A 19,839-nucleotide genomic window follows, 5' to 3' on the forward strand; every position below is an offset into this window, starting at 1 on the left:
ATCAAATCCTACATACCTAAGTAGCCCTTGCCATAGTAGCCACATCAATCCTAACGTATATTACATAAATATATTTTCGAAGCTTGACTTCCTAGTCGATCATCCTAACCCTTTACCACCTGCGCCTCTGAACTAATATATACATACATACATACGTCGAGAGAGAGAGTGGATGGACTCCGCTCTCCAAAGTTTTTGAAAGCGGAGCTGCTCCGATCGCCGGTTCTTTGTCATTATTCTTTTTGCAGTTATTCAAGTGTGAACTACCAGCTTATCACCTATCATATCGATAAAGATAACACAAGAAAATTTACAATAATCGCGGATCGGACGAATTAACGCCATGGTGCAGTACAAGACCCTGGAAAACCAGGAATCAGATGTGGAGAATGCCGTTTCAACCCCCAAGGACTCGGAGCCGGAGCCGGTACGGCCGGCACCCGCCACAGCCAATCATCACCAGGCGGCACAGATGATGATGGTGACCATGTTTTTGCTTCTATTCCTCGGATCCTCGTTCTTTCAGCCGCGTCCCCGACTTCATCAATATCATGGCGGCAGGGGACATGGATTGGGCGAAAAGTTCGACTGTGATATCCAGCTGGTAGAGACCATTCCCATTGGACTGACCTATCCCGCCAACAGTCCGCGATTCCTGAGTACTTATGAAGCCTGGCAGCAATTGCTGGGAAACGCCAAAACTTCCCTTGATATTGCTTCCTTCTATTGGACCATGACAGCCGCGGACACGCCCGGGGAGACGGACAACAGTTCCCAGCCGGGCGAAGACATATTTTCTAAGCTGATGGCTAACGGTAATGGAGGCAGCCAAACGCCTAGGCTTCAAATTCGTATAGCCCAGAGCGAACCGTCCAGTGTGTCCCCCGACTCTAATACAAAAATGCTTTCCAGCAATGGAGCTGCTGAGGTGGTGACCCTCTCCTTTCCCAAGTATTTTGGCAGCGGAGTTCTTCACACCAAGTTGTGGATCGTGGACGACCAGCACTTTTATTTGGGAAGCGCCAATATGGACTGGCGAGCACTAACCCAGGTGAAGGAGATGGGTGTGCTTGTCCAGAACTGTCCGGCATTGACCCGCGACGTAGCAAAAATCTTTAAAGCTTACTGGTACTTGGGTACCCACGAGGGTTCAGGTGTGCCTTCGTCATGGGACTACGACTATAGCACCAATTATAATGTGAAAAGTCCTATGTCCATTAATTTAAACAGGAACACCAGTATGGAGGGGTATTTATCCAGTTCCCCACCACCTCTTTCGGCCTGGGGACGCACCCATGACCTGGACGCCATTCTAAACACCATCAACACGGCCATAACGTACATAAACATCGCGGTGATGGACTACTATCCGTTAATTATCTACGAGAAGAACCACCGCTACTGGCCATTCATAGATGATGCTCTACGTCGTGCGGCTGTGGAGCGTGGAGTAGTTGTCAAGCTGCTAATCTCATGGTGGAAGCACTCTAATCCTAGCGAAGATCGGTACCTCAAGTCCTTACTGGATATTGCCTCGAAAAAGGACAACATTGATATACAAATTGTAAGTCTCTCGCAACTTTTTATCCAAACATATTTAATAAGAGTATTATTTTAGCGACGCTTTATTGTGAATGGGACTGAGAACCAGGAAAAGATTCCATACGGCCGTGTCAACCACAACAAGTACATGGTAACGGATCGCGTCGCCTATATTGGCACCTCTAATTGGAGCGGAGACTACTTCACGGACACTGCGGGCATTGGCTTTGTGCTGAGCGAAACGCACGAGACGGAAAGCACAAAAAATCTGAGGAGCGATCTTCGCGATGTGTTCGAGCGTGATTGGAGTAGTCCCTATGCCCATCCATTTGAATAAACACCCATTCATATCGTTATTACACTCTTAAATTGTTGATTGTATTCTTAAACATTGATTGCCAATCAAGTCCTACAAATTCTATAACTTTATCCATTGCTTTTATTAACTTTTGATTATGCGTTAAATAAAAAATTCGTTTTATGATTGCAACAGAAAATACAATTCAATTGGTGTACTCTGAAGTGGAATATTTTAAGTTTAAATACTATTTACAGAAAATAAGTTGTTTGTTTTTAAATAAAATACGTTATACATGGATCGGTTAATAATTTGTACCAGCCATTTCCGATTAAGCTGTCTTGGTAATCACTACATTCCGATTTCAACTTTAACTTAAATACTTTTTTTTAGGCGGAGTATACGTCCCTTCCGCTGCGTGAGAGTCCTGCTGCAAGATGAGTTTAGTTGCAGATGATGGCGCCTCATTTTACGTTGGCGCCTCGCTTGAGAAAATTGTTGGTAGCGATGCTCTTCTCGATCACCTTGTTCAGCATGGGGATGCGAGCTTGCAGGGTTTTGAAGATTAGAAACAAGCACCGGGCGTCAATGGCTGTGAAGTATGTTTCAACATATAGATAGGAAAGTGGATAAAGGTCAAAGTTCGCACTCACCCGCATAGATTATCTGTTCGTGGCGCAAGGGTCGATTTGTCCAGTTGGAGCACTGGTTGGATTTGTTCAGCTTTTTGCCGAGACACAGAAACGAGAGATCCGAAAGTGCCCCACCGGCCCTGTTTATATTGCCGAAGGGCAACTCCACGCCGGTGTGCTGTTTTTTTAGCTGCAGCCAGAGGCTACGCAGGTCCAAGTAGTGATGCGGAGTATGCAGACGCAGTTGTAGCGGAAGGGATCGCTGCAAAACGCTAAGATCGCAGGCCATGGAGAAGCCCACCTTAAGGATATTCACATTGTTGAATACTTTGGATCCTAATAGGCGCCACTGCTCCGGTTGGATGCTCTCGCGAGCCAGACAATCAATGAGATAAACGAACTGATCGGTGGCGATCTGGAGCAGGCACAGTTGACTCTCTCCGCATATGTTCTGCAACCACTCCGAGTCCAGATATATGGTTTGCTGGCGCTGAAGATCGTTCAGCATTTCGTCGAACTTCACCGCCGTATCGATGATGATGAGCGACTCGACCGGCAAGTCAATGGTCAGGTACACTTCACAGCTGTTGGCTTCCGTTCCGTTCGAAGATGCATTCGGGACATGGTGGGCAACACCTCTTCCCATATTAGAAATGTGGGCTTTGATATCCGGAGGGCAGTCGCTCGGATGCAGTTTGAACTCTTTGTACCAATAGATGGCCTCATTACGCGCCTGGGCCGCGGCCACGTACCATACAAAGTCCTTGCGCAGAGCATAGTTGTAAGCGTGGACGTTCACCAGCTCTCGGAAGCTGGGTTGGTTGATTCGATCCTTAGCGTAATCTCTGTATAGAAAGTGCAGGTAGCCGCAAGTTTTGGTCAACTTGTAATTGGGGGTCACTGAATCGTCGAAGCCGTACTTCTTCGCCAACCGGGCCACAACTTTGGCAATCGGCCGGTATGTAAGCACCTGATGGGAGATCTTTATGTTCTTGTATCGGCTGAAAAGAGGACAAGTGGACTTGAAATAATAGTTTAGGGTAGTTAAGGACTCGTTTATTACTCACTGTAGAAAATGCTCGCACATTTCGATGACTGGCTTGTCCATTTGTAGGAGCGAGTCGAGAAACTTGACAAACGGCTGACGTTGCTGGACGGCTTGGTCCAGTAACTCCTCGGCCAGTGGCAGCTTCTCCACGGCTACAAGTGGAAAGGCCAACTCCAGCATATCGAACTCGTGCGTCAGCCGCAGGCTTATGGCCCAATGGGTGACTTCTTTGAGATGTCCTTCGCCAAGAAGTTCGCGCAACTTTGGCAGCAGCAGGTCACAAATCGTGTGCAGGCTATATGCCTCAATCACAGCATTGTTTAGGGCCAGCAGATTGGAGGTCTTCACAAAGTTGAAGGCCGTCATGCTGGTGTTCGGATCACACTTCTCCCCAATGTGCGGATAGTCCTTTTGCAGTTTGCACACTGTGTCCAGCACAAAGTGCGACAAGCTTCTGGGCTTGATGTGGCTGCTGTCCGGGCAGTTGGCGAACAATTTAAGGGCCAACAGTAGTGGATTGTGATGAACGAGGAGCGCATTCCCGAACTCCGGACCAAAATGCGGCGACTTGTTCCTGCAGTACTTGTTCCATTTCTCGCGGAACTCCTCAAAAAACAAATGCGCATCCAGGTCCAGCGATGCATCAAAGTCTCTACCGTTGATTCCGGCACCTGTTGTGATGTCCTCCAACTTTTTGATCTTTAAGTTACCCATCATGCCGTGCAACTCCTCCTCCTCCTCCTCGGACTCGAAGCCGGCAGGGATAGCTTTCCGCATGTGCTTCTTGTGCGCCATTGCACCGGGGGGCTTTCAAGCCGAAACGAGATGATGAAAAAAGTGCAATAATAAATTCGTGTTTTAATCGACAGATAAAAGTTTCGCAGCGACTTGCCGAGTCGCACAACAACAAAATCGGGGCTGGCAACTTGACAGAATTGGAGAGTGCTACGCGACGAGCTGTTTGATGAACTAATTGAAGTCCATATGAAGTTATTTTTATTTGACAGGTTATTCTATCTTATTTCTATCTATTTATAAAGTTTAATCTATTTATTTTGATTGCTTTTTCTCTTGTAATTGTATTTGTATTTTCCAATGTTTTGATTTTGTCGATACGGCAACACTGCCACCCAAAACATAAGTCTGCCTACCATATGGCAGCCCTACTGGCGGCACACGTGCATTTTTGTTTTAGTTCTGTGGCGTAAAAATGAAACTGTCTACGAAAAAATCAAAGGTTTTGGGCAAACCTAAGCCAGGTATCTCCAAGAAGAAGCTCCCCAAGGAAGCCCTTAAAAAGGCCGTATCAAAGAAGGCCCGAAACACTACCGAGGAAGAGGTGATCTCCAAGAAACCAAAACAGAAACCCACTTCCGTAGTTAAAAATGGAAAAACTGCAAAGAAAGGATCGAAGAAAACACACAAGGAGGAATTGGAAGGACTCAAGGACTTAGATCCAGAGTTCTACGATTTCCTTAAAAAGAACGACCAGCAACTTCTGGATTTTAACCTGCTTGATAGCGACGACGACGATGAGGAGGATGAGGAGGCGAAGCCGGAGACTGTTAAAGAAAAGGCTGATGAAAGCGAGGATGATGAGGAGGATGAAGAAAAATACCACAAGCCCAATGAGGACTTGGCCGTGGCCAGCGATGAGAGCGATTTTGAGGACGAGGCAGAAGATGACGAAGCAGCCAGTGGAGGCACGCAGAAAATCACTCTCAACCTGCTCCGCCAATGGGAGCAGCAGTTGGCCCAGCCCAACGTCTCCATAGACATAGTGCGCAAGGTGATACAGGCCTTCAATTCCGCCTTGGCCAGCATATCAGCCGATGGTGCTGATGGTGGCGAAAACCAGCCAAATGCCGCCGCGTTTAAAGTCGTCGGAGCATCCGCTTTTAACGGAGTGATTCAACTGTGCGTCCTCCACCTACAGCCCGCCATCATCCGGGTGCTGGGTGTGAAGGCGAACAGTAGCCTGCCCCTCCACAAGTATAAGAAGTGGGTTAAGGTGCGCGGTTGCCTCCGCTATTACCTTACGGACTTAATTCGCCTCGTGGAGCAGGTGTCGAGCGCCAACATTCTGGGTGTGCTTCTCAAGCACTTGCATCAAATGGCCGGCATGGTGACGCCCTTCACTGCCCTCGGCAAGACGATTTTGAAGCGTCTGATCGTGCTCTGGGCCACTGGGGACGAAACTGTTCGAGTTCTCGCTTTCCTCTGCATTTTGAAAATAACAAGAAAGCAGCAGGTAGGTGCATTCAAATTGATCCAAAGCTCGTTACTAATATGTTTTATGATTTTCAGGCCACTATGCTGAACCACGTGCTCAAAGCCATGTACTTGGCTTACGTGCGGAACTCGAAATTCGTATCCCCGAACACTCTGCCGGGCATAAACTTCATGCGACGTTCGCTGGTGGAGATGTTTGCTCTGGACCTGAATGTGACCTATCAACACGCCTTCCTCTACATCCGACAACTAGCCATCCATCTGCGAAACGCAGTCATCCTAAAGAAAAAGGACAGTTTCCAGGCAGTCTACAACTGGCAGTTTATTAATTCCCTCCGCCTGTGGTCGGATCTTCTGGGTGCGAGTGCCAACAAGCCACAGCTTCAACCGCTAGTGTACCCGCTTGTCACTATTGCGACTGGAGTGATTCGGTTGATACCCACAGCCCAATACTTTCCACTGCGTTTCCACTGTCTGCAGACCCTCATCTCATTGGGCAGGGAGACGAACACATATATACCGGTGCTTCCTCTGATTGTGGAGGTTTTAAAGAGCAATACTTTTAACCGCAAGCACACAGCAGTGTCCATGAAACCTCTGCAGTTCACATGCGTGCTGAGGCTTAACAAGGCGCAGTTGTCGGAGAACGGGTTCCGGGACGAAGTCATCGAGCAGGTTTGTGGCCTATTACTTGAGTACCTTGCCCATGAGTCCGCTTCTCTGGCCTTTGCCGATCTGGTTGTGCCCACCGTTATGGCCATTAAAGCCTATCTGAAGACTTGCCGGAATGCAAACTATACCCGCAAACTGAAACTGCTGCTGGACAAGGTGCAGGAAAGTAGTCGCTTTGTGGAGCAGCAGCGTGGCAAGAGCAGCGTAAACTTCGACCTTAAGGACTCCTCAGCAGTTGCTGCCTGGGAGCAGCAACTCCGGCTGAAACGCACTCCCTTGGACATCTACTACTCCAGCTGGCAGAAGACACACGAGACCAAGAAACGTCGCCAGGCCGCGCAAACGGATGAAATTAACGCCGACTACGATGTTCCGAAACTGAAGAAGCTTCCCGCCAAGTCAGGACTACCCATCCGCAATGAAAATGGCGAGGTGGAACTGTTCCCCTCAGATTCTGAAGATGAAGAAGAAAATAATTTCCCGGCAGCATCAGATGATGAAGATGAAAAGGAGGAGGTGGAGGTGGAACCACCAAAGTCCAAGAAGGCAAAGAAGGAGAAGAAGAAATCCGACAAGAAACCCCAACCAGTGGCAGAGGAACCTGCTGGCGATGACTACGACGAAGCTGGCGGAGCAGTAGACATAGTTAAGGACTTGGACTTGAACGATTGGTAAACATTTTAGGATCATTTAACTATATTTACACATTAAATTCTCTAAAAATACAAAGTACTGTGCGTGAATTACTTCTCGGGGGGCTCTCGGCCTGGTATAAACTCGTACTCCTTGTACTTTGGGTAGGTTCCAATGGTAGGCCCATCGACTTGCTTGGGTATTGCTTTGTCATCCTTCTGCTTGGAGTAAGTGGCCTCCAGTTCAGCGGCATTACGTTTCTTCATTTCCATGATCTGAAGATTCTTCACCAGCTCCTCGCGTGTTGGTGGCTCCTCCCGACGTCCTCGCAGCCACGCCTCCCACTCAGCGGTGAGTTCCTGATCAAAAGCTTCCTTGTCTGCTGGTTCGAACCAGCGGGATGCCTTTCGTTTTCCGATTGAAGGATTTGCCGGAATCTCGTAGTATTTGTTGCCAAAATAGTCCTCGCCAATATAGTTTCCACGGAACTGACGCGGTCTCAGGGACTTCCAAAAGTTTTGGAATATGATCCCAAGAACGTCTCTTGTAGGCTTATTTGCCATAATTTTGTTTATTTAATTTTATTCGAGAATAACTATAATTTAAACCTTATTTTAGCGAGAGAAATTATTTGAGGTTGGGATTTACTTTTGTTATGACATGAACAGCTGATAGCCGGGCAGTGTTGCAAAGTTCAACGTTTTTTGACAGCCAAATTCAAATTCTAAGATTTGGCTTTAATGGCAGAGCGAAGGGACTGAACCAATCCCTCTGGAAAACGGACAATAAGTCTGTGCGGAGGCTGTGGTTGGTGTATTCCAAGTCCTCCAGAAACAATCCTATTCCGGCTGCGTGGCTGAAATGCTCTCCGGACCAACTGGAAGTGCCAATAACAACGCGGTCGTCCGTTACCATGTAGGAGTTGCAGCTTACTCTTCCGCCAGAAATCTTCTCCAGCTCGTCTGTGGTGGGTACGACGTATCGGCGCTAAGGAAAAGGGTGAGGCTAGTTAATAAGCTTAACAAAGACTCTGGGATCTTACAATTTCTATGTCCACCTCCTCGTTCATTTTGTTAAGAGCTTGTAGCGAGCGTAAGAAGTGATCCTCGGTAGGATCGGAGTACTTCCACCAGGAAATGAGGAGTTTGATTGTCACACCTCTTTCCAAGGCAGCTCTCCGCAGGGCATTGTCCACGACAGGCCAATATTCAACCTTGCTACCACGTCTCAAAAGCGGATTGTAGTCCATTAGAGACAAACAAATAAATTCAGAGGCTTTTTCAATGGACCCCAAGATAGCATCCAACTCTAGAGTCCTACCCGAGGCCGAGATTGCTGGCGGGGAACTGGCTACAAATGCCCGCATCGTGAAGTTCTTATTTACATTCAGCAGAAGAGGCCTCTTTTGATTGATGTACGTGTGATAGAGCCAGGGCCAGTACTCGGGCACCTCGTTGCTTCCCAAATACCAATAGGCCTTGAAGATCTTGACCAGATCCTGGGCTAAATGCGGGCAGTTTAGGGCCAAGACACCTAGTTCCTTCCTCTGGGTAAGCGACCGCCAGTCCATGTCAGCGCTACCCAAATAAAAATGCTGGCCATCGACCAGCCATAGCTTGGAGTGCAGGAAGTTAATGGCCATAATCTCTGCAGCACCGTAGTTGGATAGGATGCGGGCATCCGCATGCCACATGCTCTGCTGGCTGCGGTTCATCACTATACGAAGACGCAACTTAGGTTTTCCGGCATCTCCATTAGACAGCAGGCGCTGGAATAAGTGATCTCCTGGCAGAGTGCTGCTATCGTTAACATCCAACCCCCGGAGTGTCCAGTGGGGGGCGGCAATGTCCAGCGACGTCCTCGCCTTACCCAGTAGCAGCTGCCAGGCCTCGAATGTGCTTCTCAGTCGGGGGTGGCTATAGTTTAAACTAGAGGGCAGGCTCTCCACCAATTCGAGTTGGCATGGCAACGGATTCTCCACTGGAGAGGGGCCGTTGGCATTCTCGCGTTGGTGATAGGTTTCCCAGGGCAACAGGAGTACAATCATAACCAGTACGAAGAGCACAAAAACTGGCACCATATACCCATGACCGCAGCAGCACACTTTCCGCTCATCGCGGGCTGCAAAATTGCAATTGCACGGTCGCCTGCAGCAGGATACGGAGGATGCTGGGGGTTCACCCAGTTGATTGGGCACTGGCTGGTATTCCACCGGTATTTCGTTTACGGCGCGTCGCTCGGACATGGCGAGGGAGTCGAGACTGACTCTAACTGGGCTTGGTCAAACATATTCCCAGCCAAAGCTATTTATTATTCGGGCAGTTGTTTCGAATCGCCGCCCGCCTACGCAAACAACCAGGCCAGTGCTGAACAGCGAACCAGTCACTCGAAGACTTCTGTTTATATTAGTTTTTATTAAGGTTTTCGCATCAATATGTTTTTAAGTAACTTTATTCAGAAATATAAAAAATGTTGAATATTTGAATTAAAAAATATCCTTTCCCCTTTAGCTTTTTATTCTACCGCTAAAAAAGCCAAAGTGGCTGCAATGGCGCTTTTTCGCGGCACCCTCGCACACTGGCAGAGCGTCGCAGCGGCCGTCGTCGGGAGCAAATAGAATCAGTCTGTATTAAAATCTTCCGGCTGAGAGGGCTGAAAATTTTGATGACGGCTTAAACGTTGCCTGTGCAATTCCAATTCCAACGAGTGTCAAACGTATTTGAGTTCCGTATCGCCTAATAAGGACGCGAAGAATGGCCGCAAGATTGATGACCGCCCAGGCACAGGTAATGGTCATATCTGGAGCCCTTTTCCGTGGTTGTGATAATCCAACGAAAAAGTATATATAAACGTGAGACACCAGCGACCAAATCAAAGCTGCGATAACGACTGGAACACTGCTCAAAAAAAAAAAAAAACGCGAAAAATAGTAAAAAACTATGTGAGAATTCGACAGGATGTGGGTGGCGAAAAATCGGGAACTTTTTGCATTGCGCTTTTCTAACCTAAAAACGAAATCAAAAGTTGTTAGGTAACCGAGTACATTGTGATTGTGATTCCGAACGGCAGCCACTAGCTGCTGCCCCCTGCATCCAGAAGGGGGTGGGATATGGAATGCCTTGCCAATCGGGAGCATCCAGCAATTAACAGAAATTTGCAATGCTCCAAGGCAGTTTTCCATTTACATAATCGCCGGGGCGAACAGTTATTTAACCAGGAGTGGTGGTCCCTAGCATATATCTTTGGTGGGAGGTCCGTCTTATCTGTGACAGGTTTACTTACACTGCGATAGGGTCGTACTAAATATAGCTTAATTAAGTTTATAGGCTGTTTTCCTCCAACTTGACTATCACGCGCACTCCGCCGGAGAGTGGGACGGAGTGAGTAGTCCATTGGCCCCATCGGTGGGGGTTTTTTCCATGGCTAATTCTCGGGCTTTCGAGTGGCTTCACTGTACTTGTAAGCTTGCCAACAAGTTAATGACCTATTTGACGTAATTGAACTGCCATTTAAATGAACTCGAATTGTTTGTCACGTGCTTTGGATAATTGCGATGCATTCTAGTAATTTGCAACTAAAGTGATTAGGGTTTAAAGATGTGGGATTATATTTAAATAAACTACAGCACTTCGAAGTTGTGTTAATATTTGAACAAATGTTTTCAACAGAGGTTGTTATTGCCACTGCCTGGCTTCTAAGATAGAACTACCTCATATTTAAAGACTTTTTTTCCACATTTTAATAGTTTTTGAATTAAAATATAGAAAGTTTTCGAACAAACCATGACTACCTCTTTTAGAAATCCCAGCTAATTAAGATTTTATTCAGTTCCTGATAAAGTAGCGCCAATCTAATTGAAGTTGAGAGGGCCCGTGACATGATAATCAAGTGTTTATTTCGCAACCTCTCGAATCAATCAAATCTGAAAAGAACAGTGTTCACTCCAAATAAAGGACTTCTGATAAAACATGCTTATGAAGAGCAAACATATGAGTCAACACTGTACCCAATATGACATCTAAACTATGCTCTGACACCATGCTAATTGCTTAATCTTGACTTGTTGACTTTATTTCCACACAAGAGATGCGAATGTTGATGAAACGACTTTTGTTTCAGGTGTGCCGTCTGGGCAAGCATGTGGCTACCGAGGGTGCCATGGTGCGCCAGTTCCATGCCTCCTGCTACTCCGCCTCGAAGGTGGCTCTGTCCAAGTTCGACTCGGACGTCTTCCTGCCCTACGAGAAGTTGAACAAGCGCCTGGATGTGGTTCGCAGCCGCCTGAACCGCCCCCTCACTCTCTCCGAGAAGGTGCTGTACTCCCATCTGGATGATCCGGCCAACCAGGACATCGTCCGCGGTACCTCGTACCTGCGCCTGCGTCCCGATCGTGTGGCTATGCAGGATGCCACCGCCCAGATGGCCTTGCTGCAGTTCATCTCCTCAGGACTGAAGAAGGTGGCTGTTCCCTCGACGGTGCACTGCGATCACTTGATCGAGGCCCAGATCGGCGGACCCAAGGATTTGGCCCGTGCCAAGGACCTCAATCGCGAAGTGTACGACTTCTTGGCCTCCACCTGCGCCAAGTACGGTCTGGGCTTCTGGAAGCCAGGCAGCGGTATCATCCATCAGATCATCCTGGAGAACTACGCCTTCCCCGGTCTGTTGATGATCGGTACTGATTCCCACACCCCCAACGGTGGTGGTCTGGGCGGTCTGTGCATCGGTGTCGGTGGTGCTGATGCCGTCGATGTCATGGCCGACATCCCCTGGGAGCTGAAGTGCCCCAAGGTGATTGGTGTCAACCTCACCGGCAAGATCAGCGGCTGGACCTCTCCCAAGGACGTGATCCTGAAGGTCGCCGACATCCTGACCGTCAAGGGTGGCACTGGAGCCATCATTGAGTACCACGGCAAGGGTGTGGACTCCATTTCCTGCACTGGCATGGCCACCATCTGCAACATGGGTGCTGAGATCGGAGCCACCACCTCGCTGTTCCCCTTCAACCAGCGCATGGCCGACTACCTGAAGTCCACCGGACGTGGTGGCATCGCCGCCGAGGCCCAGAAGTACCAGGGCAAGGTCCTGTCTGCCGACAAGAACTGCGAGTACGACGAGCTGATTGAAATCAACCTGGACACTCTGGAGCCCCATGTGAATGGACCTTTCACTCCCGATTTGGGACACCCCATCAGCAAGCTGGGCGAAAACTCGAAGAAGAACGGCTACCCCTTGGACATCCGTGTTGGTCTGATTGGCTCTTGCACCAACTCCTCGTACGAGGACATGGGTCGTTGTGCCAGCATCGCCAAGGACGCCATGAGCCATGGTCTGAAGTCGAAGATTCCCTTCAACGTGACTCCCGGATCGGAGCAGATCCGTGCCACCATTGAGCGCGATGGCATCTCCGAGGTGTTCGACAAGTTCGGCGGCACCGTGCTGGCCAACGCCTGTGGCCCTTGCATTGGTCAGTGGGACCGTAAGGACGTGAAGAAGGGTGACAAGAACACCATTGTGACCTCCTACAACCGTAACTTCACTGGCAGGAACGACGCCAACCCAGCCACCCATTGCTTCGTCACCAGCCCGGAGCTGGTCACAGCTCTGTCCATCGCCGGTCGCCTGGACTTCAACCCGCTTACCGATGAGCTCACCGGATCCGATGGCAAGAAGTTCAAGCTGAAGGCTCCCTTCGGTGATGAGCTGCCCGCCCAGGGCTTCGACCCCGGCCAGGACACCTACACCGCTCCCCCCGCCGTAAGTAAACAATAATCATTTTAAAAGAGCAAGTATAGAAATTAACATTTTATTGCAGAGCGGCGATGGCGTGAAAGTCGCTGTGGACCCCAAGTCGCAGCGCCTGCAGCTGTTGGAGCCCTTCGACAAGTGGAACGGCAGCGATCTGACCGATCTGACCGTTCTTATCAAGGTTAAGGGCAAGTGCACCACCGATCACATCTCGGCCGCCGGCCCTTGGCTGAAGTACCGTGGTCATCTGGACAACATCTCCAACAACATGTTCATTGGTGCCACCAACTACGAGAACAACGAAATGAACAACATTAAGAACCAGCGCACTGGCTCTTGGGGCGGAGTTCCCGATGTGGCCCGTGACTACAAGGCCAATGGCATCAAATGGGTGGCCGTCGGTGATGAGAACTACGGTGAGGGCTCCTCCCGCGAGCATGCCGCCCTGGAACCCCGCCATCTTGGTGGACGCGCCATCATTGTCAAGTCCTTCGCTCGTATCCATGAGACTAACTTAAAGAAGCAAGGTCTCCTGCCTCTCACCTTCGCCAATCCCGCTGACTACGATAAGGTAGGACTTAAATATTCATATTTTTCATTGAAAATTATAATGAAATTGTTTATTTTGAACAGATCCAGCCCACTAGCAAGATCTCCCTGCTGAACCTGAACTCTCTGGCGCCCGGCAAGCCCGTGGAATGCGAAGTGAAGAACGGCGACAAGGTGGACAAGATCAAGCTGAACCACACCCTGAACGATCTGCAGATCGGTTGGTTCAAGGCTGGCAGCGCCCTCAACCGCATGAAGGAGCTGGCCCAGTAAACCTGGGTCCTGGACCTACTTAAGACTCCCTGTCCAGAATCTAGAATCCTTGATCCCTGCCCCTGATCATAACCAAACACACTCAGACTCAAAAGGAGACACAGTCACGCAATGCAAGCAATCGAGTTATGGTATTGTTATTCAATTTTTTTCTCAGAATGTGTAGATTTTATTTCGAGTATACCGAGTGTGCTGTTTTCAAAGTGAATTATGTAACCTCTAGAAATACCGAGCAATTGTAAAAGTTTTATATATATACATATATTATACCCAATTGTTTTTAATTCTTGCTATGTATGTTGCCTTCGATATTGATTTTGTTTTTTGCGAATTTGTCCAACTGCTCTGAATTTGGTCACGACGATGAATATGATATAAAGTGCGAATAAAACTCAGAATGATACGTATTAAAGTCGTTTAATTTATTTACCAACAATTGAAAACCAAAAATCTGACAATAATGTTGATTATTTGCTTAAAAGCAGATCCCCTAGCACATCCTAGTTCCTTTTCTATGTTACCCGCGAGTAACTTAATTGTATCAATTATAAGATGTAAGACACGAAGTGAGTTGATATTACAAAGTAGAGGAAAATAAAGAATAATACCGATATTACTTTCTTGGTTTACTGGAAAAATGGAGGATCATAGCACTCACATGTCAAGGTATAAGTTTAAACAATAATAGCTCTAAAAAATTATCAGTTTTTACACAAAAATTAAAAATGAATCGCGGGCAGCAGGATTCCGAAGAGCAGGGCTCTCTATCGGAGTACACGTATACCTATGGTAGCTCCACCTCAATGGACAGGAGCACCATTACCTTCATTCATCGACCTGAGATCATAGCCAAGGCTGGAACCAAACTGAAGCTGATAGCCCTCTACGCCGATCATGAGTGCTTGTGGAATCAGTTCCACAAGGACTTTTTCAATCTGCCCCTGAAGGATCGCATTTGGGAGGCGATTGCTGAGGAAATGAAACCGGATTCACCTCCTGATTACTGGAAGCATATGATATACCGGCTTCGGTATAGTGTGTCACTGCAGCGCATCCAAGCGATGGCAGCGAAGCACATGGGCCAGACCCAATCGAAAAAACTGTTCTACTCTGACAATTTCCAGTTCTTAAATCACATGTTTAGTCGCGAAAAGAAGGAGCCTTCCAAGGATCTTGTGGGTCTGATAATTATCCATCCCGGCACCTCACTTATTACTTTTTTTTGTTAGTCTTTGTATGCTCCGTCGTCGGGAGTCACCCTAGAAAGGAAGTCGTCAAGAGGAGCAAAGCCCGTTCGCGAGCAACCTAAGCCGCGTGTCTCCATCATTAAGAAAATGGCAACATTCGATCAACTGCGAAATCACAGGCATTCCAACTTGGTCCTCTCCCAGGAGGCGTTCCACAAAATGCAGAGGGTAACCAGCGAAGGAGTCAAAGTATTTGGCAAGACGAAGGCAAAGGGCAAAGGCAACATTAAGGGGGTACATGGAACTCCAAAAGATCATTAAATAGCTTTTTCGTTTTATTACATTTCTTGTATCATCATAATCGTTCTTGTTTTTGCTTCTGGGTTCGCCATTTTCTTTTTTTTTTTTTTAAATATAGACGTTATATAACAATTCATAATTTTAGCTTACAATATTTTTGTTTCGTATTCTTACAATTTTTGTATGCCTTTTTGCCACGAAAACACTTTCGCACTCACCTGCTGCAAATATACAATTTTCGAACTTTTCTTTGTATTGTTTTGCAATTATTTAATATCTGTATGTATATATAATATATATTTTATGTATATAACTAAAAATGCGTAAATTAATTGTTTTTGTTTGTTACGTGGTTTGTGGGCACATTCCTTTTCACAAAAGGAACAAAACATGAAAATGTACATAAGTATAAGTGGCAAATTGTTTGCCGTCTGTGTTACAAATCGATTCGCTTAATTCCGCATTAATTACACATACACATGTATTATCGATATTATGAACCTGAATTGTTTTCCATTTCGAAGCGGCACTCCGGTTGTGTTTAGCGCCTCCTCAATTGCTCGTTTTACGTGTCTCTCTAAAAGGCTGGAGCAGCTACAACGCCCCCGACGGCTAGGATCGACCCATCCGCTAATCGATCTGACGATCGATCCGCTATTGTCCTCGTCTCGAGCGCCCGCCGCCTGCGATGGTTGATTGGTTATTGTTTATCTCATCTACTTCTATGAAATGGCTCTTGAAAGATTTGGTTTGAACGCATCATTCCCACTCGGTGGTGCCCGGTGGCTTGGCCGTCAAGTCGTACAGCACCCTCGAGATTCCATCTAATTTGGATATGTCGCGTACAATTTGATTTAAAACCTGCGAAATACCAACCTAGTCTTTAAGTATTCTTTAAAAGAAAGTTAATAATAGCTAACCTGCAATGGGAGTTGAGCAGAGCCAGGCTCTGCTGGAACACCAGTCATGAAGTCATTCGTTATGAACGGTCGCAGCACCACCGACCTTCTGCAGGAGGGCGTACGATTAATGGGATCTCGGTCAAAGTGCACGGGTATGAGAACAACAGGCATCTGTGAAATTTTCCGGTATAGACCGGCTTGCATAATGATCTAAAAACACATAGAAATAGTAAGCCAATAACTCTATAAATATTTAAACTAATTTTTAACCTCATTGGCTATGGCATCCGCTTGCCTCAACTGCGACAAAATCACCGTGTTCAATGTGGTGTGCGTGATATCCGTCACTAGATACTGCACGGGCTCTCCAAAGACGTAGCATACCCTGTTGACGTTGTGCAGAATTCGGGGTATGATCTTTGCAAGGAAGAGCAGATCCTGCCAGTTGGGCTCCTGACTCGTCGATAGGCCCACCACATAGCTGTAGGTGCGCTTGTCGCCCTGGACGCCAACGGAACGGATGGGCAGTAGAGTGGCCTGGATTTGCGAGTTGGCCGAGATGCGTAGCAGATCCTTCTGCTCTGATTCGCTAGTGGCTTCCGTTACCCTGTTGATCAGAGCATGATTCTTTTGCAGCTTGTTCTTGTAGTCCACGATGACTCGAGCAATGACCTGAAAGTATATCTTTACATAAGCAATCGAAAGCATTAATAATATTTTACTTGCCTGAGTTTCAGAATAGTCCTTTTCCATGTAAGCCTCCTCAGCGCAGAGAACGCGGATGGCGAGGCCAGGGCCGGGGAATGGTTGTCGCTCTACCAGTTCTGGAGGCAGTCCAAGATCATTTCCCAAATCCCGCACCTCATCCTTGTGGAAGTCGCACAAAGGCTCAACAACACGTCCCGCATTCCGAAGTTCCCTGTAAAGTAATTGGATTATTAATATTTTTATTTAAAATATTAAAAATTTTGTAATACCTGATCAGATCCGTATCGTTGTGATGGGTTTTGATTGTTTCTGCATTCGTACTGACCATGTTGGAGGCGGACTCGATCAGGTCTGGCCGGAGGGTGCCCTGGGCTAGTAGTACATCCTCGGGCTTCAGTTTCAGCTCAGCAACCACATCGTTTGTCACCTTGACGAATATATCACCAATTATCTTCCGCTTCTCCTCTGGGTTATAGGTCTGGCAGAGCATGGGCGTTTCCACCACGGAGTACTGGCCGGGCCGCTTGACTTGCGTGGTGCCCTTGAGGAACGTGTAGCCTTCCTTCCGGACGATCAATTCAATGCCGATCTCGCGCAGCGAACGTTCCACCTTTTCGCTTTCGTCCTTGCGCATGAAACCTTCAAGAATAATATTTAATTTTTTAATATGTACTCTTTTCTTATGAATATCATCCTTCTCATACCATTATCCACATGCACGGCTATTATCTGATTAGGATATAGGGCTCTTCGGAGCAAAGCTGCACACACACTCGAATCCACACCGCCGCTGACCAGCAGCTGAAAAAATAATACTTTATAATAGCTGATCCTTAGAAGGCATGAATTTTCCCACTCACCAACACCTTATTGCTTCCCACTTTCTCTCGGATGTATCGTATGCACTCCTCTTTCCTGCTGCCCATGGTGAAGTTGGGGGTCAGTTCGCAGATCTCGTACAGGAAGTTTGACAGCATCTGTTTGCCGTTAATGGTTAGGTCGACCTCTGGGTGGAACTGGACTCCGTAGATTCTAAGAACCTCGTTATAGATGGCCGTTACTATTCGGTTCGTGGACCAGCCACCCACCTTCAGGGTGTCGCCCACCCTTTCCACGCTGTCTCCGTGTGTTAGGAGCACGGATTGTGTGCGACTAAGGCGACTGTTGGAATACAAAAATGGGTATAAGTCTGAGGAATCTTAAACTTCATAAAAGACTACATAATTTTCAATAAATCTAAGTAATGTACGACCACGTGTAGTTCAGTTTACGGGCTAAAATAAACTGAAATGTTCTTGGCCCCGACTTCATTCTGGCAGCATTGTATCAGCACAGGGTTAAGCTTAGCCAACTGAAGTGCTTTCTTGTTGCTGCCTTGTCTGAGACTCCTCCGCTAATGCCACTGCTTATGCTCACCTAAAAAGCGGGCATGAAGTCTCTATCTCGATGTTCTGCTGACCATCCTCCCGCACATTCTTTTTGAGGACTGTTCCGCCGAATTCTTTGTTGATCAACTGCATGCCGTAGCAGATGCCCAGCATGGGAATCTTCAGCTTGAACAGATCAGGGTCGTAGCTGGGTGCATCCTCCGCATAGACCGAGTTGGGTCCGCCGGAAATGATGATTCCCCGATAGCCATTGTTCCGTATCGTAGTCGCTGGCGTGTCCAAAGGCAGGATGTCCGATTCTACGAGCAGTTCACGTACTTTCCGATCGATTACCTTTGGAAAAAATGAGAATATGAATATATTCTTCGCCACACACTTAGAAGAATGTATACTCACCTTGCCATACTGTGCTCCGGCGTCCAGAATAACAATCTTATCGTGCCGCAGGCCATTCTCTGCTGTGCCCAGAAATATATTTGAATTCATTTCTTTATCGTTGCAGCACTGAAAAGAGCAAAAAGTCGAGTGTCAGTTTAGCAGCAGCTAGCGGAGAATCTCGACTGGTCGAGGGATCGATTGAGCGGCTTATTTATGCTCCAATTGTGGCTGCAATCGAAGCTGGGAATGCAAGGCTATGAGCTGGGCTAAGAGGCAGGGTATATATTTTTCTTATCTAGTAATCTGGGGGAATAGAGTGGCTCACCGTACCGGCAGTATCTTGTGGAGCACTCGCAGAAACATTCAACATGCAGCCGGCCAGGACGCTCTACGGTAGACAACAAACATTGGCAAACATATTCGTCACGTCACAGAGGTGAAAAGTGCAAGAGGGCGAGGAGCTCCGAAGCGAGAAAAACAAGGCCAACAACAGGCGACGCCTACCAAATGTGTGTGTTTCTTTGGACGGGGTGGGGTTTTATTCTGATTTTAAATATGATTTTTCTTATTTTTTTTGTAAAATTAAAATTTGACCAAGAGCCTGGGAGGCGAATGCGGGGAATGGGGGCGCCGGCTACTGACCGCCACAGATGACAGGCGAAAACGTAAATGCGAAATGAGCGGAATAGAGAAAGAGAGCGAAAGTACAAGAGAGGAATTGGGTTGGGGGAAAACAGAGATGGGAAGGAAAATGCGCAAGGAGGAAAATAAATAACAAAAACAACAGTGTGCCAAATATTAAAGGCAAATTGTATTTTCTAAAAAATCTATGTTTATTATTTTTGTTTAATTTTTAAAAAATAAATTTAAGCATTCATGCAAAAAAAATCTAAAAATATCTAAAGTATCTAAGAGAACTCGGTCGGATGCAGTGGAACATCAAGGCCATGCCAAGGGTTAAAGTTGCATTAGGTCACTGATGCGATGCGAAGCCTGTGATGTAAGCTGGAGCATTGCTCTCCTTGCCGCCCCCCCTCACCAACCCCACCGCTGCTCCGCAAAAATGTTGATAAGGCCGCCGTTCAAGATGCGAAAGGTTATCAAAAACAACAATAGCAACAACCCGGGCCCTCGTGGTGGGATGTAACTCAATATGTGGGCACAACCACCAACACAAATGGCACAAATACACGTGGAAATAGCGGCCCGCAAGCGGCGCTTATAACCACAAAATGGCCACGAGATGTTTGCAAAATAAATCAGCTAGCAATGGGCAAAAAAGTGGCAAGAAAAAAAGGGCGAAATGTGGTTGAAGCAGATTGCACATGCACTTTGGGGCCAGGTGGGGC

The 19,839-nt window shown here is 47.3% G+C and overlaps 8 protein-coding genes and 1 non-coding gene across 10 annotated transcripts; 4 read left to right on the forward strand and 5 right to left on the reverse strand.

Moving 5' to 3' along the window:
* The first annotated feature begins 24 nt into the window (after positions 1-24).
* Positions 25-2,044, forward strand: LOC6497561 (5'-3' exonuclease PLD3). Of its 2 annotated transcripts, none has more exons than XM_001961777.4 (2): positions 25-1,564; positions 1,619-1,911. In XM_001961777.4, the coding sequence occupies exons 1-2, from the start codon at positions 344-346 to the stop codon at positions 1,877-1,879; spliced, it is 1,482 nt and encodes a 493-aa protein (XP_001961813.1). In that variant the 5' UTR covers positions 25-343; the 3' UTR covers positions 1,880-1,911. The 2 variants fall into 2 exon arrangements, with proteins under 2 accessions (XP_001961813.1, XP_044571896.1); XM_044715961.1 differs by having other exon boundaries at positions 50-1,164; positions 1,819-2,044.
* Positions 1,959-4,493, reverse strand: LOC6497967 (exonuclease mut-7 homolog). The gene is made up of 3 exons (XM_001961776.4): positions 3,540-4,493; positions 2,494-3,473; positions 1,959-2,432 (listed from the first exon to the last, which is right to left on the reverse strand). The coding sequence occupies exons 1-3, from the start codon at positions 4,313-4,315 to the stop codon at positions 2,305-2,307; spliced, it is 1,884 nt and encodes a 627-aa protein (XP_001961812.1). The 5' UTR covers positions 4,316-4,493; the 3' UTR covers positions 1,959-2,304.
* Positions 4,494-4,638: 145 nt separating this feature from the next.
* LOC6497562 (nucleolar complex protein 2 homolog) lies at positions 4,639-7,153 on the forward strand. Its single transcript, XM_001961775.4, has 2 exons — positions 4,639-5,771; positions 5,828-7,153. Exons 1-2 carry the CDS (start codon positions 4,731-4,733, stop codon positions 7,097-7,099), a joined length of 2,313 nt encoding a protein of 770 aa, XP_001961811.1. The 5' UTR covers positions 4,639-4,730; the 3' UTR covers positions 7,100-7,153.
* LOC26514427 (NADH dehydrogenase [ubiquinone] 1 alpha subcomplex assembly factor 2) lies at positions 7,103-7,620 on the reverse strand. The gene has a single exon (XM_014906841.3). It carries the CDS (start codon positions 7,618-7,620, stop codon positions 7,168-7,170), a length of 453 nt encoding a protein of 150 aa, XP_014762327.1. The 3' UTR covers positions 7,103-7,167.
* Positions 7,554-9,540, reverse strand: LOC6497966 (5'-3' exonuclease PLD3). Its single transcript, XM_001961774.4, has 2 exons — positions 8,100-9,540; positions 7,554-8,044 (listed from the first exon to the last, which is right to left on the reverse strand). The coding sequence occupies exons 1-2, from the start codon at positions 9,300-9,302 to the stop codon at positions 7,775-7,777; spliced, it is 1,473 nt and encodes a 490-aa protein (XP_001961810.2). The 5' UTR covers positions 9,303-9,540; the 3' UTR covers positions 7,554-7,774.
* A 114-nt stretch (positions 9,541-9,654) lies between these two features.
* LOC6497563 (probable aconitate hydratase, mitochondrial) lies at positions 9,655-14,034 on the forward strand. Its single transcript, XM_001961773.4, has 4 exons — positions 9,655-9,843; positions 11,177-12,814; positions 12,873-13,376; positions 13,439-14,034. Exons 1-4 carry the CDS (start codon positions 9,811-9,813, stop codon positions 13,625-13,627), a joined length of 2,364 nt encoding a protein of 787 aa, XP_001961809.1. The 5' UTR covers positions 9,655-9,810; the 3' UTR covers positions 13,628-14,034.
* A 145-nt stretch (positions 14,035-14,179) lies between these two features.
* Positions 14,180-15,175, forward strand: LOC6497564. Its single transcript, XM_001961772.4, has 2 exons — positions 14,180-14,802; positions 14,857-15,175. Exons 1-2 carry the CDS (start codon positions 14,353-14,355, stop codon positions 15,133-15,135), a joined length of 729 nt encoding a protein of 242 aa, XP_001961808.1. The 5' UTR covers positions 14,180-14,352; the 3' UTR covers positions 15,136-15,175.
* Positions 15,137-18,616, reverse strand: LOC6497965 (GMP synthase [glutamine-hydrolyzing]). Its single transcript, XM_032451841.1, has 9 exons — positions 18,509-18,616; positions 18,141-18,445; positions 17,585-17,885; positions 17,429-17,525; positions 16,994-17,363; positions 16,743-16,935; positions 16,287-16,688; positions 16,035-16,226; positions 15,137-15,975 (listed from the first exon to the last, which is right to left on the reverse strand). The coding sequence occupies exons 1-9, from the start codon at positions 18,596-18,598 to the stop codon at positions 15,874-15,876; spliced, it is 2,052 nt and encodes a 683-aa protein (XP_032307732.1). The 5' UTR covers positions 18,599-18,616; the 3' UTR covers positions 15,137-15,873.
* Positions 17,966-18,101, reverse strand: LOC116654984. The gene has a single exon (XR_004310150.1).
* Positions 18,617-19,839: the final 1,223 nt, after the last annotated feature.

The sequence above is a fragment of the Drosophila ananassae genome, chromosome 3R (assembly GCF_017639315.1).
Source record: "Drosophila ananassae strain 14024-0371.13 chromosome 3R, ASM1763931v2, whole genome shotgun sequence".
Lineage (NCBI taxonomy): Eukaryota > Metazoa > Arthropoda > Insecta > Diptera > Drosophilidae > Drosophila > Drosophila ananassae.

Bases quoted from the DNA above. Each gene is read 5' to 3' on its own strand.
- LOC6497562 (XM_001961775.4), top strand. From the start codon at position 4,731: ATGAAACTGTCTACGAAAAAATCAAAGGTTTTGGGCAAACCTAAGCCA. The intron at 5,772-5,827 runs GTAGGTGCATTC...TATGATTTTCAG, and splicing joins AAATAACAAGAAAGCAGCAG to GCCACTATGCTGAACCACGT.
- LOC6497967 (XM_001961776.4), bottom strand. From the start codon at position 4,315: ATGGCGCACAAGAAGCACATGCGGAAAGCTATCCCTGCCGGCTTCGAG. The intron at 3,474-3,539 runs GTGAGTAATAAA...TCCTCTTTTCAG, and splicing joins ATGTGCGAGCATTTTCTACA to CCGATACAAGAACATAAAGA. The intron at 2,433-2,493 runs GTGAGTGCGAAC...CATACTTCACAG, and splicing joins CGAACAGATAATCTATGCGG to CCATTGACGCCCGGTGCTTG.
- LOC26514427 (XM_014906841.3), bottom strand. From the start codon at position 7,620: ATGGCAAATAAGCCTACAAGAGACGTTCTTGGGATCATATTCCAAAAC.
- LOC6497563 (XM_001961773.4), top strand. From the start codon at position 9,811: ATGGCCGCAAGATTGATGACCGCCCAGGCACAG. The intron at 12,815-12,872 runs GTAAGTAAACAA...ATTTTATTGCAG, and splicing joins CCTACACCGCTCCCCCCGCC to AGCGGCGATGGCGTGAAAGT. The intron at 13,377-13,438 runs GTAGGACTTAAA...TATTTTGAACAG, and splicing joins ATCCCGCTGACTACGATAAG to ATCCAGCCCACTAGCAAGAT.
- LOC6497564 (XM_001961772.4), top strand. From the start codon at position 14,353: ATGAATCGCGGGCAGCAGGATTCCGAAGAGCAGGGCTCTCTATCGGAG. The intron at 14,803-14,856 runs GTGGGTCTGATA...TTTTTTTGTTAG, and splicing joins AGGAGCCTTCCAAGGATCTT to TCTTTGTATGCTCCGTCGTC.
- LOC6497561 (XM_001961777.4), top strand. From the start codon at position 344: ATGGTGCAGTACAAGACCCTGGAAAACCAGGAATCAGATGTGGAGAAT. The intron at 1,565-1,618 runs GTAAGTCTCTCG...GTATTATTTTAG, and splicing joins ACAACATTGATATACAAATT to CGACGCTTTATTGTGAATGG.
- LOC6497966 (XM_001961774.4), bottom strand. From the start codon at position 9,302: ATGTCCGAGCGACGCGCCGTAAACGAAATACCGGTGGAATACCAGCCA. The intron at 8,045-8,099 runs GTAAGATCCCAG...CCTTTTCCTTAG, and splicing joins AGGAGGTGGACATAGAAATT to CGCCGATACGTCGTACCCAC.
- LOC6497965 (XM_032451841.1), bottom strand. From the start codon at position 18,598: ATGAATTCAAATATATTTCTGGGCACAGCAGAGAATGGCCTGCGGCAC. The intron at 17,526-17,584 runs GTGAGTGGGAAA...TTATTTTTTCAG, and splicing joins TGGGAAGCAATAAGGTGTTG to CTGCTGGTCAGCGGCGGTGT. The intron at 17,364-17,428 runs GTATGAGAAGGA...TTATTCTTGAAG, and splicing joins AGCCGTGCATGTGGATAATG to GTTTCATGCGCAAGGACGAA.